This window comes from Elgaria multicarinata, chromosome 4 (assembly GCF_023053635.1).
Source record: "Elgaria multicarinata webbii isolate HBS135686 ecotype San Diego chromosome 4, rElgMul1.1.pri, whole genome shotgun sequence".
NCBI lineage: Eukaryota > Metazoa > Chordata > Lepidosauria > Squamata > Anguidae > Elgaria > Elgaria multicarinata.
This window is the reverse complement of record NC_086174.1, coordinates 116,294,661-116,311,120: the sequence shown is the minus strand read 5'-3', so window position 1 is coordinate 116,311,120 and position 16,460 is coordinate 116,294,661. Positions and strand designations below refer to the sequence as shown.

The following is a 16,460-nucleotide window of genomic DNA, read 5'->3' as shown; positions in this document are numbered from 1 at the left end:
ATGTCTCCCTGTCTCCACAAATATGTATATGCCAGAGGCAGAATATAGGGGGCTCACAGGGTGAAACAAGGATCCACAGATCTTTTCTCTTCATAAACCAAAATGTGCAGCATATATTTCCTTATTCTAGGCGGAGGTATTTGGGAGAAGCCTTTGGTGGCTTTTAAAATATCTGAGAGCTTTTTACATTTTTGCTGCCTGTTTAATGTTTTATCCGCATGTCTATCTGCTGCTCTTAGGAAGGAAAGGAACCTCTCGTGCAAGCACTGAGTCATTACTGACTCTTGGAGGGACGCCAGCTTTCGTTGACGTTTTCTTGGCAGGCCTTATAGTGGGGTGGTTTGCCGTTGCCTTCCCCGGCCGTTATTACCTTTCCCCCAGCTAACTGGGCCGTGGGGAGAGTTTGAGATGCAGAAACTGCTGCTTTACCGCTCTGCGCCACACGAGGCTCTCTGCTGCTCTTACTTGCACTGTTTTTATGGTGTATCAGATTGCCTTTTTATATTTTCTGGTTTTGTTGCATCTAGCTTTACTGCAAGCTGCCCTGCAGGCTTTTGATGGAAAGGTAGGATATACATCCAGTAAATAAAACAAATAAATAAACATGTCCAATAGGAGAGGCATGTGAGTAGATGGAATGCTTTGAACACAAGCTGTAATTGTTATTTTCTGTAGGAATTTGTACTGCTTTGATCAGCAATGCTATGCTGCATCCTGGTTACATAAAGAATGAATCCGGGATTGTCAATGGCTAAAGTATTGCATGTGTGTACACCACACTGCTAGGAATCCACTGCAACTTTCTGTTGTCTCACTAAATCATAAACTGGATAGCTGTAGAATTCAAATACTTCTGTAGATAGAGCATTTACCATGTAACAATAGCATTTCTTTTCCGATGCTTATTCATGCCTTCTGATTGACGTGGTTAAGAATTTTGGAACACCCTGGTTCTAAGTGCACAAAGTATGAATATCTTTTATTGAAATGAGTGGGACTTGGTTTTTTACAGATTTCGATCCATTCATTGTATCACATAATGGATAAGATCGAAAGAAGGGGCACATGCAAACAGGATGGAGCTATAGAGAGACAGAGTCTTGCTTTCAAACTGAATGAACAGCTGTTCCAGCTACATGAAGGACTTCTCTCCCTATTGTCCCTGCCCCTTCTCTGAATCTTGACCCCTCTTCTCTTGGGGCCTAAAGCAATCAGCCCTTCTGCCGAAGAGGAAGAGAGCTCAGGGTTCCTTTGATTATTCTGCTTTTGAACAGTTGTGCATTGTTCTTTTATTAGCTCCCTTTATTTTATATTTTTTGTTAAAGAAAGGCAGCACCTAAATACAATAAATGTATTGTAACTTGTTTTGTTCAAGCCTCTCCAGTGCTAAGAACATGTGAATCCCCACTGATATCCACGTGAATCCCCACTGATATCACCTGATTTTTCTTAAATATAAAAGACGCTTGTTGGCTATTAACAAGAAAAAGAAAACTGAATTACTGCTACTTTTTAGTAGTGTATTTATTTTTGAATTTTAACAACTGTCACTAGATGCGCATAATGCTAAAATATCACTACATATTTGTTTGCTTATTTTAGTATTTCTTGAGAACTGCAATATGTTAAAGGTTAACATCAAACTTTTTCTAAATTGATCAGCATTGAAATGTCAGCTGTCTAGTTATGGCAGCATGCCAGCATGCAAACATTGGTCTAATATTGATTTCCCTGGTTGCATAACATTTGCATTGTGACATTTTGCTACAACATTAGCAACGTGGTTGTTTCTGGATCAATCATGTTTTGATAGTACACACCATACAATTATACTTGATGTGACCTATTTGGAATTGCATATTAACGATCAGTATATATTTTTAAAAGTTAACCTGGAGTGTGAATTGTGCTCAATTGAAAAAGATGCAATTTTCAAACATAAGTCTAAAGCTTTATAAAACTATAAGATGAGTACCAAATGTAGTCAAAGCAATATCAACAGTGCAACCCTAAACATTTCTGCTCTGGCGTAAGCCCATTGAATTTAGTGGGGCTTACTCCCTGGTAAGTGTTTATAACATTGCAGCCTTAGTTATAAAATTGTGATTCTTGTGAGAGCTGTATTTAATTCTGTGTATTGGTCTTCCCTGAAAGAAAAATATTTTTGGCATTTTAAAATATTATTAAAGGAAATATTTAATTTGCATTTTCATCTAGTGTTTTCTGTAAAACGAAACTTACCTTATCATCCCTTTCCCATTATTCCATTTGATAGGAGAAATAAAATTTTATCACATTTTTATGCACCACTCTTTCTCCCAGAAACCGAGAGGAACATATATGGGTGACCACAGTTCCCCACAATTTTATCCTCATAATAGCTTTGTGCTGTGCATTAGTCTGAGAGAAGGTGATTGACTCAAGGTCACCCAGTGAACTTTGTGGCTGAATCTGGATTTGTCCCAATCCTGTCTAAAGCAGGTGTGGGCTGGCAGTACCATATGTGGACATGGGTAAACATTTTTGGACATACATGACACACACACACTTTATGCTTTATTGGTAGAGATAGCATTTTTATCCCGCCCTTTAGCCAAAAATGGCTTTCAAGGTGGCTTACAAAAACAATTCTTAAGACAGTCCCTACCCCACAGGCTTACAATCTCAAAATCATGACACAAAAGGAAAGGGAATTGGGAGGGAGGAGGAAAAAACCAAATTTAGGGACTAGATACTTAGTTGCAAAGTTCAGAAGATCATGGACACAGTGCAAGAGCTGCCGCTTCCCTCTCTAATAGCCTCATATAGATCCAGGAACAATGAAAGGATGCCTGGCTGCTGCTTCCATTCTGATGGCCTCAGCAGTGATAATTGATAGCAGGGGGGAGGGGGGCTCTCAGCTGGATCATATGTAGTGTGGGCCTTACAACATTGTGTATGGATCAGAAAGAACTGAGTGTTTCATATATAGAGCAATGTCTTGCCCAAGTTTCGTAGGCTGCTCATATATAACAAGTAATTAGATAAGCATATAAAGTAATTACAATCAATTATATTAATAGTCATATGTTTAACAAAATACTGCTGCTTAATAGACTTTGATGGTGATATGATGGACCTCCATGTTATTGTCCTGACATAGTGTGGATATTATCTTGGCATAAAAAAATGTGAAATGTGGGGAGATTGTTTCAACATACTATGTTTTGCCTCTCTTTGGGAAAAAAATGCATATAAAACGTGGAATTGTCAGTTGTAAAGGACAATGGCTCCTGCTCAAGCTTGTCCTTTGCTTGTCTGGCTATTAATCAAACACTATCAGTCTGCACAGAAAAGCATGAAATACTTGCATTGAAAACCTATCTATCAAGTGCATGTCTCAAATCTTTCTTTAGAGTTGTGACTAGTCAGAATTTCTAATAGATATATAGTTGTGAGGAAATCTAATATCTGCTATATCATTAATGGGAGTCTAAGATATAATTTCTGAGCATTAATATCTGCTATGTCATTAATGGGAGTCTAAGATCTAGATGTTTAAGAATAATGAATGTATATATTTGCAGTGGCATCTGAATTAACCCATGGAATTATGGTTTTAGCTTATAAAAAAACTGTCTTTGATGCGTTTGTAAGTTCTTGGGTAGGAGGCTGGGAAAGATCTCTGTCTTAGACCTTGGGGAGCTACTGCTAATTCAAGTAGACAGTCCTGGGCTAGACAGACAATGGATTTGACTCTGTACAAATCAGCTTCATGTGTGCTCCCTATCCCCCTCGTAGCCAGCGCGGAAAGAATCACACAGGTTAACTCGCCGCACTCGCAAAATAGAGTATGGAGATGGGGAAAAGGGGGGATTCTTAGGGGCAGAAGGAGACGAGCAGCTGCACCACACCATTTCTATGGCCTCCCTTGCCTCCTTCCCTTCCCTTCCCCTCTGAGGTGCCACTGCTAGATGGTAAAATCACCCGTCTAGCAGAAATGCAGGGCAGTTGGAATGCGGAGCCACCACTGACTTCCCACTCTGAATTGGAAACTCAGCAGCTTCCGAGTTTGACGGTTGCTGACAAACCACAAAGGATTGTGCCCTTAATGTATGAACTGAAAATACTTAGTATTTCAAATGTTCAAAGTGCTTGACGTATGTCGTCATCTTGTGATCCTTACAGCTGCCATATGAGGTAGATTGATACAATTATCTCCATACTGGAGATGACCAAAGTGGGTAGGGGAGTATGCGGAGTCTGAGAGTGGCTTGTGTATCGCTGCGTGTTGATTTGGGGGCAGAAATATGATTTGAACTGGGGTTGCTGATTTGAAGTTCACGCATAGGCAGTGTGTTACATCAGCACTGAAGAAATGCATTGAGTGGGGGGGTTGGACTTGATGGCCTTATAGGTCCCTTCCAACTCTACTATTCTATGATTCTAAGAAACATGACAATTTAGGACAAAGATCTTCACCCTTTTCCCGCCTGTTGGCAGATTTGGAGTCCTGACAAAATGTCATGGACACTATTGACAAAATGGCTGCCATGTAGGCATAGCTACTCACAAGATGGTCAGGTCAGAAAGTGGACAAGACCGCAAAATAGTTAAGATATTAAATAATTTACTAGCAAATAAAACAGAAATAGAAAAAATTATACCCCCTACAACAAACAAACAAAAGGGCACAGAGGACAAGCACTGCAACTCCCAACATACAAAAATAAAGGGTTGAAGACCAAGCAACATCCCCCCCACCCCAAATGCAGATAGGAGGGTGAGCAAGCAGGCAGGAAATGTCCGCTCTTTGCCTCTGCTCCCCTCTCAGATGACCCCAGCCCCCTTAATCCCATCCCCATATTGCTGCTTTGCATTCAAGGGGAACATTTGCCTTTCCCTTCCTACACAGCCACCCACCACTCACACGGGTGCCTACCAGGCATAGAATGGGAGTAAGGACATAACTTATGACTTTTGCTAATCAAAGAGCAAGGGGGCATGTCAAAATTGCAAAACAGGTACATAAACTTAAAATGATAGTGAAACCAGGTCCATAGACTTAAAAGTATAGAGCGATCAGGAAGTGAGCAGACATACTTTGTATACATAGAAATCACCATCAAGGCACCATTAAAAGCCTCGTGGGCGTGTCTGTGCCCTCAGAAGACTTGCTGGGGACTTCTGGTCTAGGCAAAGTGCTGCGAATGTTAAAACAGAATTTATTTGGTAAGATGGTAACTTCAATATACAGCAAGTTAGTTGTAGAAGAAACTTCTATGGGAGCAGTTAGTGAAACATGGATTCTTTCAGTATTTCCATCAAGAGTGATGGCTGATGTAAAGATGAGTGTAAATGGCAGCAAAAGAAAGATGGTAAACGAATGAAGGTTAGAAAGGTGTTGGTGACAGAAGAGAAAAACCTTTGTTTTCGGTTTCTTAAGATTGGACTTGGCAGGTGAATCTGACAGTAAAAGACATAGGGAAGATCCCACAGTCTGATCATTTAGCAAATATGAGACTATTTAGACTGCTAGTAACTGCATTGTTTGTACTAAGAAATTACTAAACCTGGAAAATTAATTTATTGGAACTCATCAACATATGAATTTGTGTTTGGCCTTTTTTAGCTAACAGCACGATCACTGCCCATTGTACAGACTGATGAAAGACTCCAGCCTCTGCTTAATAAACTCAGGTAATACAAATACACATTTTTCTATAATATTTAATTACCCCAGCAAAGCAGTAGTATTACTGGGTGGCCTGGGAGGGGCAGCAAGAAGTGTCCTGGACTTTTAGAAATAGCTGGTTTTGCTTTGTTGCATTTGCTGGGAAAGCTATTAAGAAAATGCTAACCCATCTCTCTTAAAATGATATAAGGTGACTTATGAAATACAAATGCCAGATGCTTTACATTAAAGGGAAAATATACAAAGACCCGAGCAAGTTCACAATGTATTCTGGGTAACTGGCATTAAAAAAAAAAATGTCAAGATGATGATCATCTTGACACCACTTGGTAAAACCCGAATCCATAACAGTAGGAGCAGGGGTGGTGTGGTGATGGAATATGCAACGGCAACTGGGACCCAAAGATGCTGAGAGGAGCAGCCAGTGGCAGCTGCCTGCAACAAGCAGCCATATGACTTCCCCATGTCATGGAGTTTAGGCCCAAGCCTGAACCAAATTTCTTATTAGGGAACCTTTCTGGCAAAGAATTAAGTATTCTGAGGATTGAGATCAAAGGTGAGGGAGATGAGGGCAATAAAGAGAGGTGTCTGTGTCCCTTCATTTGGCTGAGAATGTTTTCCTAATTTGGGAAGTAACAAGGCGTCACCTGGTTATCTCCGGGCATTGCTTTCCAAGTTGCAGTAAGGGAGGAGGTGGGAGTTCAGCTCCAGGTTATCTTTTCAGCAGAATCGTCCCAAACACTGGGCTTGACTTGGCTGATTGGCACCAGGCCTGTTCTGGGATATGCAGTATAAATATTGTCAGCCTTTCGTTACAAAGAAGGGAGAAGGAGAAGCGCTTGAAGGCTTATGCTTCACTTGGGCGTGTCATCATGGTGTTACTCTTGCCATTAACACTGAGACAAACTTCTGGAAGGAACAAGGCTTGCTCTGTTTAGAAAGGTTTACAACAGGTAACTAAGTACAGCTAAGACAGCTAGCCGCTTTGTTATTTTGCCTACTGAACAAACTGCTATTTATTCTTGTTTACTTGTATTTCTTTATTTGTATATATTTTTACAGTTCTTAGTATTGCTGCTGCAGTTATATAGTTTTCTATTTTGTATAATAAAATCCTTAAACTTAAGACCCTGGTGTGGGCTCAAAGGTTTATTTCAGGATATGAATAAGGTGTCTAAGCCATTTGACCATTCTACTGGTAAAGAGTTTTACCTGAAGTTTCAGAGTGAATGAGGGGAAACAGCCCTCGAGTACCCTGAGACTTTAGGAATGCCCAGATAAAGACTGAGCATTTCCTGGTTTAGCCCGGGGGCTAGAGGGAGTGGTGGAAGTACTAGTTTGGGGGTTACTTGAAGCCATGGTTTGGTCCGAGGCCCGTTAATACCACTCTAGTCAGCCAGTCTCGGGAAGGGGAGGTTGATGGACTGGAGCAGGGTATTTAATAACACCCCACAGTTGGACCCAATGTAGGTTGCCTCAAAAAGGATTGTGGACATTGTGAGGGAATTCAAATGGCAGATTGCTGAAGCAGCAGGAGCCACCAGTGTTCCACTCAGCATGGGGAAAAAATTAAAGAGAGTCCACCTGGCCTAGTGCAGGCAGGTGTCCATGGTGGTGGCCCTTTTTGGAGCCTCAGCGTTTGCCTGGCCTTGTGTTGTGGTGATGCTGGACCTGTATCAGTTTCCAACTCCCTTCCCAAAGCTTCCCAGACCTTTGGACAGGAAGGAGTTTTGCAGAGCTCTTTTTTTTTTCATGGCATATTTTTCCCCATTGTCATTCAGGGGTCCCTCTTCCCTGCCCCACTTCCTATCCCTAGTACATGGATTGCTTTTTGGGGCATATGAGGAAAGGAATATTTCTTAAGCCAGGAAATGACCAGCTCCTTCACTGCAAGCAAAGCCAACCCCCTTTTCCTTTGGGTCAAGGCAGAATGGCCTCACCCTTTTTTGTTTCTTTAGTCTGTTGTTGCGCTTGTCTCCCTTGCCACACACAAGATGTCCTTCTTATTCAGGATCAGAGAACATGTGGCCCTCCAGATGATGTTGTACTTCAATTCCCACCCGCCCGAAACAGCATAGCCAGCAGTGAGGAATGATGGGAGTTGCAGTCCAGCAACATCTGGACGGCCCCACGTTCCACATCCCTGTTCTGGTACATGTAGCAAACATGAAGAGTGTCAATTCTTGGTTCAGAGTCAGGGAGCACAGCATGAAGTGTTACATTCTGCTGCTCCTCCAGCCTCTGCAGCGGACCATGGAGTTCATGCTTCTGCCCACCCCCAACCCCAAATTTGGAAAGGCAACATAGATTTTAACATAATATATACTTGGATCCAGCCTTTTTATTTACAAATAAACTTGGACTTGGAGTCCTCACAACTTTATCTCTGAAGATAATACTGCAATACATGTGTATCAACTCTGGCAACATTTAAGTAATGGAAGTGTTCTTATATATAATGAGCTTGCGATGGCAGATAATTAGCAATATTGTTGTCATGCCACATCTGCTTTCCATCAACACTTCAAGCTTTCCCCTTAAGTAATCTTTGCCTCATCTTTGGAAAAATTGTATTTTGTCCTTGAAAAAAGGGCCTCACTACTTGAAATTCATGTGGAGTATTCTCCTTCGCTCAGAACCCTTTTTAAAGCCACAATCATGGTTTTATTATATATTCCTTTGGGTAGTCTCCTCATCGTGCTCTATGATATCTCAGTAGAAATGTTGTCATCATTCTTTGATAAATTCAAAAAGGCACCTTTTTTCCTAGTGATTTCTTAATAGGAAAGCTCTAGGAGCTATACCTGAACTCTAGAAATACTTTCTTTGGGCAGCTACTTTTATACGTCTCATTAGATTTCAAATATTTTGCACACACTTGAATATTATGCTCATGTGTGAAACATAATGTTCAGCACAGGCTGCTATTCTGAGCACTTTTCTGAGGAAGCAATATTTTTATTTTGAAGTATCAGGGTGTCTATTTGAGGGGTTTAAAAAAGAAGTCTGTCTTTAGCATATTTTAATTAAGTTTGCTAAATTGTTATATTGAATTATTCTGAAATTCATAGAAACAAAGATAAATTTTACTTTAGGTTCCCATAGTAACAGCAAGACTACCTTTTCCAATTTCTGAAAAGTACATTTATCATAAGTAACTCCCTTTCTTTCTTTTCCACATTATAGCCATGCATATGTTGGTCCAGATTACAGCATTGAAAAAAATACTGGGAAAATTTCATTAGAACAGATTGATGCTGTAAGTATTTTATGGTTTTGTACTGTACTCCATGTTCCCCTGGACCAGCATACAGTTTGTGTGAACAAACTCACTACCATATACAAATGGAAAATAATGCTGAGCTAAATCCAGAGGAAGTTAGTCACACATTAGTCCCATTGAACACAGTGAGGCAAGTTAGACATGACTAAAGGTCCATTTATTTCAACAGGAGCAACGTATGACTAACTTCCTGTGGATCCAGTTCAATATTTTTATAGTGTCTCAAGTGTACTAATTGCATAAATTTTACATTTGTTTTAAAAAGTGGTGTATAGGTTAGGGGAGGTTGAAGGGACAGGTTTTTATTAAAATCAACCCAAAATGAGATGTTGCTTGTATGAAGGGAGAGCAGGATAAACCTAACAAAACAAAATCATGAATATCACTAACGCTTAACATGTTATATGGCACTTTAGAGTGTTCATAGCATTCCATATACATTGGGCTCAAATCACACAGAATGCCAAGCCATTGTTTAACAATATATTGGGCCTTATAGGCCCCTTCCAACTCTACTATTCTATGATTCTCTGTCCTTTCCCCCTGCCCTCCATAAGAATTGCTTAATTCCATTCCTGATTTTGTAGGCAAGTACAAACCATAGTTCACATATTTGGGCAAAATGGCAAGCTACCAAGCCAATTGTTGCAAACAAGGGTTCCAAGTAGGGAGTTGTTGTGGGAGAGGAGATTGAGGGAGAACGCAAGCCTGAGAGCATGTTTATTAAGTCTATACCATGCTGTAGTGTTGTCTGAATAGCTCTGGTAATTCTTAACTTGAGCCTATAAGGTAGGCTAATATTATTTTACACATATAACGTTACATGCAGTTATTAACAGGCTATTGTTTACCTGGCACATCAGCTTAATACTGCTAATAGTTCGAGTGGTAATGATTAAAGCTGATACTTTGGGCAATATCCAATACTAACTGTGTACCTCTTGCTGATAACGTTGTACCAGAGGAACCCACCGCTGGCACAACAGGAAGTGACTAGAGTAGATGTAGACAATGTGGCGCCGTTGGGCACCCATGTACCCGTGGACTTCTTTCTTGGCACCTACTGAGATTTCATATCTCTGTTGTTGCTGTTGTTAACAACAGCAACAACAAAACAACATTTCTTACTGGCGGTTGGGATGTCTTCAAAGCAAAGTGAGAACCTCAAATGGCTCACATCTTCTTTTCCCATTCATGCTTTTGGGCTACATGTTGGGCTTTGAGACATCTTGGGAAATGAAGATGACAGATGGCTTCAGACTGATGCTTTCATCTGCAGCACAACCATTTTATGGTGGTGCCCATGACAGTTTCTCACGGGCCTGAGAAGATTGCCTACTCCTGGTCTAGAGCAACCCTGGGAATGAGCCAAAACACTAGTTTCTGGAACGGGACAGGTCAGAGGAACTCTCTTTTGCTTGCTCTGCTGATCTGTACCGTGTGGTAAACAAGTGCTTCAGGTCATTTCCAGTTGCTTTATAAAGTGCTAGCTTCCTGCTGCAGCCCAACTGGATTTCTCTGGTGCATGGGCAGGACTGGATACTGCCTTTTGCATCACAAACTGCAAGAAAGTAATAGTTGAGGAAATAAAAATAAATAAATTGCAGAATACAGTGTACAACTGTTTTCATCTCTTTTAAAGTCTTATCTGTTCTGCCCCCTCCTCCCTTTTTGTTGCTATTTGTTATGCCCTGAAATCTGATATGACAGAAGGTAGTATAAAAATGTTTTACATAAATATAAGAGAGGTCCACAAATAATTGACATCAACTTAGAATATACTTCCTTTGGGAAAAGATTGTATTAAAATACAAAAGATTGCATTAAAATACAATCAGAATCCATATTTTAAACCTGTAACTAATTAACCATACTGATTAATGCTTTCGGCTAGAATTAATAAAATCACTTCCCTTTTAATAAATGTACTTCTGCATTGCATTTGTTCTTGTATCTTGTACAGAAAGAGATATTAGATCTAAATGCTTAACGTAATATTGAAGTTGTAAAATAGATTTATCTGCAATCCCTATAGCCTTTGCATTCACTTTTCTCCTCAAGCTATTCACCTTTCTAAATGGATTTAATTAGTGATCAAAATACAGCCTGTAAGCTAATCTAGTCAATAGGTCTTTAATGCAAGTTTTCTTGTTGCAGCTTTCGGTTAAATCATTTCCTCTCTGCATGCGCCAGCTGCACAAAGCTCTGCGTGATAACCATCATCTCCGTCACGGAGGCCGTATGCAATATGGCTTGTTTCTAAAGGGCATTGGTTTAACATTAGAACAAGCGCTGCAGTTCTGGAAGTCTGAATTCATCAGAGGGAAAGTAGACGCAGACAAGGTAAATTAGTTGTTGGGATCATTGCGCCGTTTTTAACTGTTCTCTTTTGGACACTTGCATAGTCCATAGGCACTGTACGTGCACATTGTGGACAGCTGCTGTAGACTAAAGCTATTTAACAGAAATAGTAAAGACAAAAGCAGCTGCTTTTGCATCCTCTCCTCACAGTGGGTTCCCCCCACTCATTTCTCGTAATTGCCTAACTTCATTTCTTTTCTATGCAATAATTACAAAAAGAAAAGAGAAATTTTAATTTCACAATTGGAAAGCATTTCTATACATGGATATTTGGCTTCCAAAATCAATAAAATGACCTGTTTCTACAGCAAGGGCAGCAACCAATGTCCTGTGAGTAGATATCCATTTGTGCAACAGGACCACACCGCAAAATCTGCTCTGGATGGAGGAGGGGAAGTCCATTTCACAAATGGTGAGTGTTCTGCTGGTTGACAGGCACCATTGGATTTCACCCTAAATTTTACTGTACATTTGGCAATATCCAATAATGACATTCTGCAAATTCAAATAGCTCTAGTGGTGCTCTGCTAAATTTTTCCTTTGTGCAAATGGTTTCCCATTATTTTTGCGCAGCTGGTTGTGTAAACAGTTGTCCATCATGTTGCACAACAGTAGCGAAGCTGTTGCACAGTCACTTGTGCAACAGGTGCATAGTGGGTTTCACAGTGGGTTGTAAAAGCATAATGCAAAACCGATTGCTCAACCACTCTTGTGCATATGTAAGTTTAGTTGGATCCTTCTCTTGTGCATAGTTCAGAACCTAGTTGTGCCATACTCTGCTGATTTTGTGCTACTTCAGGTTTCACAGTGCTTAAAAGATTTGAGATAAGTACAGGATGCATTTTTGGTACAATTTGATAACTTCAAGTAACATTACTTTCAGTTCTAATCATATTTCATAAACTATCATGCTGCTGATATCCTTCTCAATTCTAAATTAAGATTTTTGTGTATGTCTGCTACATGCATAGACGGTATGCTGCAGGTACGGTACACTAGCAACTGGCTTGGTTATTTGTTGTTTTGCTACTTGTGAGGACCACAGGAGGGGCTATATTAACTGACACCCTCAATGATACAGTCGATAGTCCATGCCACCACAATCCCAATGGGGTACCACCAGTATTTAGAGCCATCACCATCATCATAGAACTTAGGTTCTGAATCTTTAAAAATGAAAGAAATAATATGTATAATATTTCTGAACACAGGAGGCCTCCTTGTTGCGGTAGCAGAAAGCACTGCTGCCGTTGCTCCTTCACCTTCGCTGCTCTGAAAGTGATGTAGTCTGAAAAGGGGTGTGTTGCTGGAAGACTTGGATCCATTGGATTTAGAGCCCTTCCATTCCTTTGACAGGACTGACAAAAGAGAGAAACTATGCCAGCAATGAAGCTAGTGTAGTTATTTTGTTCCCATGGAAATCAATAGAAAAAACCCATCTTCTGGCCTGGCTGGTGTGAGCCCAGCAGCCCTTAGGAAGTGGCAATTCCTCCATCACAGACTCTCCTCCAGTCCTCCATAGGACTGCTTTGCTCACCGGCTTACACAAAAAGCCAGTGTGGTGTAGTGGCTAAAGTGTTAGACTGGGAGTTGGGAGATCCAGGTTCTAGTCCCCACTCAGCCATGGAAGCCCACTGGGTGACTTTGGGCCAGTCATAGACTCTCAGCCCAACTTACCTCTCAGGGTTGTTGTTGTGAGGATAAAAAGGAGAGAAGGAGGAGGATTATGTACGATGCCTTGGGTTCCTTGGAGGAAAAAAGGTGGGATATAAATGCAATAATAAATTAAATAATAATATATTTATTTTTTACCCGCCTCTCCCTCTGGATCGAGACGGGGTACAACACAAATAAAAACACCATAAAATACATATAACTAATTAAAACATTTAAAACTAATACATTATTAAAAGCAGCACATTATTAAAAAAGGCATCTTAAAATTCAACTGAGTAGGCCTGCTGGAAGAGATCAGTCTTTGTGGCTTTCTTAAATTCCGGAAGACTGCTAAGTTGACGAATCTCTCCCAGCAAGCCATTCCGCAAACTGGGAGCGGCAGAAGAAAAGGTCCTCTGGGTAATAGTTGTCAGCCTTGTTTTTGCTGGCTGGAGTAAATTCTTCCCAGAGGACCTGAGTGTACGGGAGAAGGCGATCCCGCAGTTAGCCTGGATCCAAACCATGTAGGGCTTTAAAGGTGATAACCAACACTTTATACTTCTTCCGGAAACTAATTGGCAGCCAGCGAAGAGATTTTAAAACTGGTGTAAGATTGGAAAACCTTCATTACTGTGAACTATGGACCTTGAAAAGCCACAGTGGTAATAATCTGCCACTACCATTCCCATAATGCTCTTATCTAGTTAACATCAATAACAATATTGAAATACAAATAACCATATGTGATAAATGTATCCTGGTTCTTATATTTCGATTACAAGCATTAAATTCCTACTAAATCCATTTCCGCTTAGCACTCAGTAATGAGGTTCTAGGCTAGTGTCATGGGATAAAGACACAATGAGACTGATTTAAAAGTTAAAAACAAATATATAAGATTTACATATTAAGTTGTTCAATCGATACCAAAGGTTAGGTGTCAACAAATTCATATTGAAGGTTAGATGCTTTATTGATTACTTGCTTTTTGAAGGTAGTGCTCTGTTAAGGACACAGCTCTAACTTCATTCTGGTTCACTTTCCTAATAAAACACAATTGCCAACTACCAATTACCCTATGCTTGCTTCTACCCCAGTTAGGTCTCCCAGAATGACTTGGAGGTCTAGAAATGAAACGGAGTAATGATGCTTGTTTGCTTTAGAGCTTTTGTGCCCTTGGAAATAGCTTTTCAGTTTAAGATATTCTAAAACATTAGAATGAGATATTAAAATGGAAAGATAATACTGCATGCAGTTATGTTTTCTTCGTTTAAATGTACAAGAGTGCATATCCAAAGTGCTACTTTTTATTACCATAAAATTTCTGGAAACAGTAAGAATAAGTCACAGTACCGCAGTGTGACAATTAATATTTAAATACATTGCTGGAACAGATCGCTCGTCTGTGTGAATCATCAAGAGGCTAGCAGGTCATGTATTTGATTAAATTATGGTTTTGATTAAATTATATTTTAGTTAGTCAATTATTAAAATAAAAATGGGCACTTTGATTGTATACATTAATTTAAGTAGGACTAATTACTGTTTGTATTTCATCTTTCATATTCCGTGCATTTTTCATGCTTCTATGTTTTTATTTTATTCCCATCCCCCTTTTGCAGTGGTGGTCTGCATCATGACAACACTGTTTCATGTAGCTGCTTATCTGGAGTTAATTGCTTCCTATAAATTCAGTGTGAACTTCAAACCTGGAAGTTTAAGAATATTAGCTGGGATGGAAAGACGTCCTTTGGTTCTTGCAGGGGTACTTGCACTAGTGAGATATTTGACTTTTCTTTTCCTGGAACTATTGACACCTGTGCCTTTTCATCACACACTTGTGAAAACTCTCTCCATATGTGTCACTGCAAATAGTTGCTTGAGGGGTGAAAAGTCTAAAGATGTCCTGGGCTCAAGGAACTCTTGGGGCTACATCACACGAGTGAAATAAGGCATGCTTGTGACTGGCTACTCACAGAAGTTCATGGGTCCTTTTGACAACATTGGCAACAGCCAGGACGTTTCCCTTATTCCATTTAAAAAAAAAAAACCCAAGGAAAACAGATAAGCTGGAATAAAACCTTAATGACGCGAAATAGGCAGTGTGCAAAGCTGGCTATGAACTTGTCAGGGAAGCACTTTGATAGATGGGAGAAGAGAGTAAAATGCCTCCCTGCAACACAGGGAGATCTGGTCCCCCATCTGATCCCCCTTCTCAGCAGTAAGTCCAGGCTTTCCTGGGGGCTGCAAGGAAACAGATGAACACAAGACTCCCCCCACCCTTTGCACACATGCCATGGAGGAAGGGATGGAGGCGTCCACTCGATCAAAATGTTTCTGCCATTTAAAGAAGACTCAGGAAACAGTGGGATCTTCCCGCATAATTCTGCCCACATCAATTGAGCCAAAGAACCAAGATCTTTCCTCTTGTTGCCTCTCTCCTCCTGTGTAATCCAGCCCATATCAATCGCGCTAAAGAACCAGGAAGCACAACAGCCCCAGGAAAACAATGTGTCTGTAAAGTAGACACATCCTTGGTTAGTTTTAGAGCTGTATTGTTTCAGCCATCAAATAGTCGAGGATGCAGTTATTACCAAGTAGGTTGATTTTCTTCAATATAAAGCATATTAGCTAGGATGCTGAGTGGCCCCAATGGCCATGCTCGGTGAGGATGATGGAATTTGTAGTCCAAAATGTCAGGAGGGTGGCAGATTGGCAAAGGCTGTACTATACTGTATCTTAATTATAGTATGAATGCCATAGATGCTGCTTCTAGTCTCTTGAGAATAAATGGGTGTTGGAAAATGCCTATTGCGGTGGATATTAGGAAGACATGGATTGGAGTGAAAAAAATACCTGCTGTCTGTTTAGCCAAATCCCTAAAAACTGGATGCTGATACCTAGGCTGTGGAAATATTTGTGTCAGCCTTGGGCGAGAAATGTTCCTTTACAGTTGCCAATTCTTGATAGGTTCCCATTGGTCACGCCTTTATTGTTGGTAACAGAGGAGATTTGCCTTGCTAGCTTTTATTGTCCTTCTATCTTCACATGAAACAATTGTGTGCTATCCATCAACCCACAATCGGCTGTCTGAGCAAATAAGATAACTCAAGCTGTTTTTCCTAAGTGTCTTGAATACATGTAACTTTGTCTAGGGGTGTATATATATTGAATGACCTGCAAAACTGGAACTGAAAAGCATTTTCTGTGGTGAGTATCTTTAAGAAATCCTAGTCTTGCTGGGCTCTTGGTAGCTGTCACATTCCAGCTGAAGTTACGCCTAATATTTTTAGTTCCAGTGGTCCAAAATCTGCTTCACTTATTCAAAATAATAGGAGATAAGCTTTTCTCATTCATTGTTTCACTCTTCTGATGCAATCGTTGCAAGTAGCAGATACGTGCCTTAAGGGTTGTGTAGTCCATGAGATATTATCCACCCCTATTCAAAAGGCTTCCTATTACAATATAGCTTTAATTCTGGTAAAA

General features: G+C 40.3%; 1 protein-coding gene across 1 annotated transcript in view; it reads left to right on the top strand.

Annotated features, from left to right (window-relative positions):
• The window catches only part of PRIM2 (DNA primase subunit 2), a 93,939-nt gene that overhangs the window by 47,865 nt on the left and 29,614 nt on the right, over positions 1–16,460 (top strand). The window contains exons 7-9 of the mRNA XM_063125810.1: positions 5,612–5,679; positions 8,861–8,933; positions 11,115–11,300. Of these exons, the coding sequence (XP_062981880.1) occupies positions 5,612–5,679; positions 8,861–8,933; positions 11,115–11,300 (327 nt within the window). The remainder of the gene's footprint in view (positions 1–5,611; positions 5,680–8,860; positions 8,934–11,114; positions 11,301–16,460) is intronic.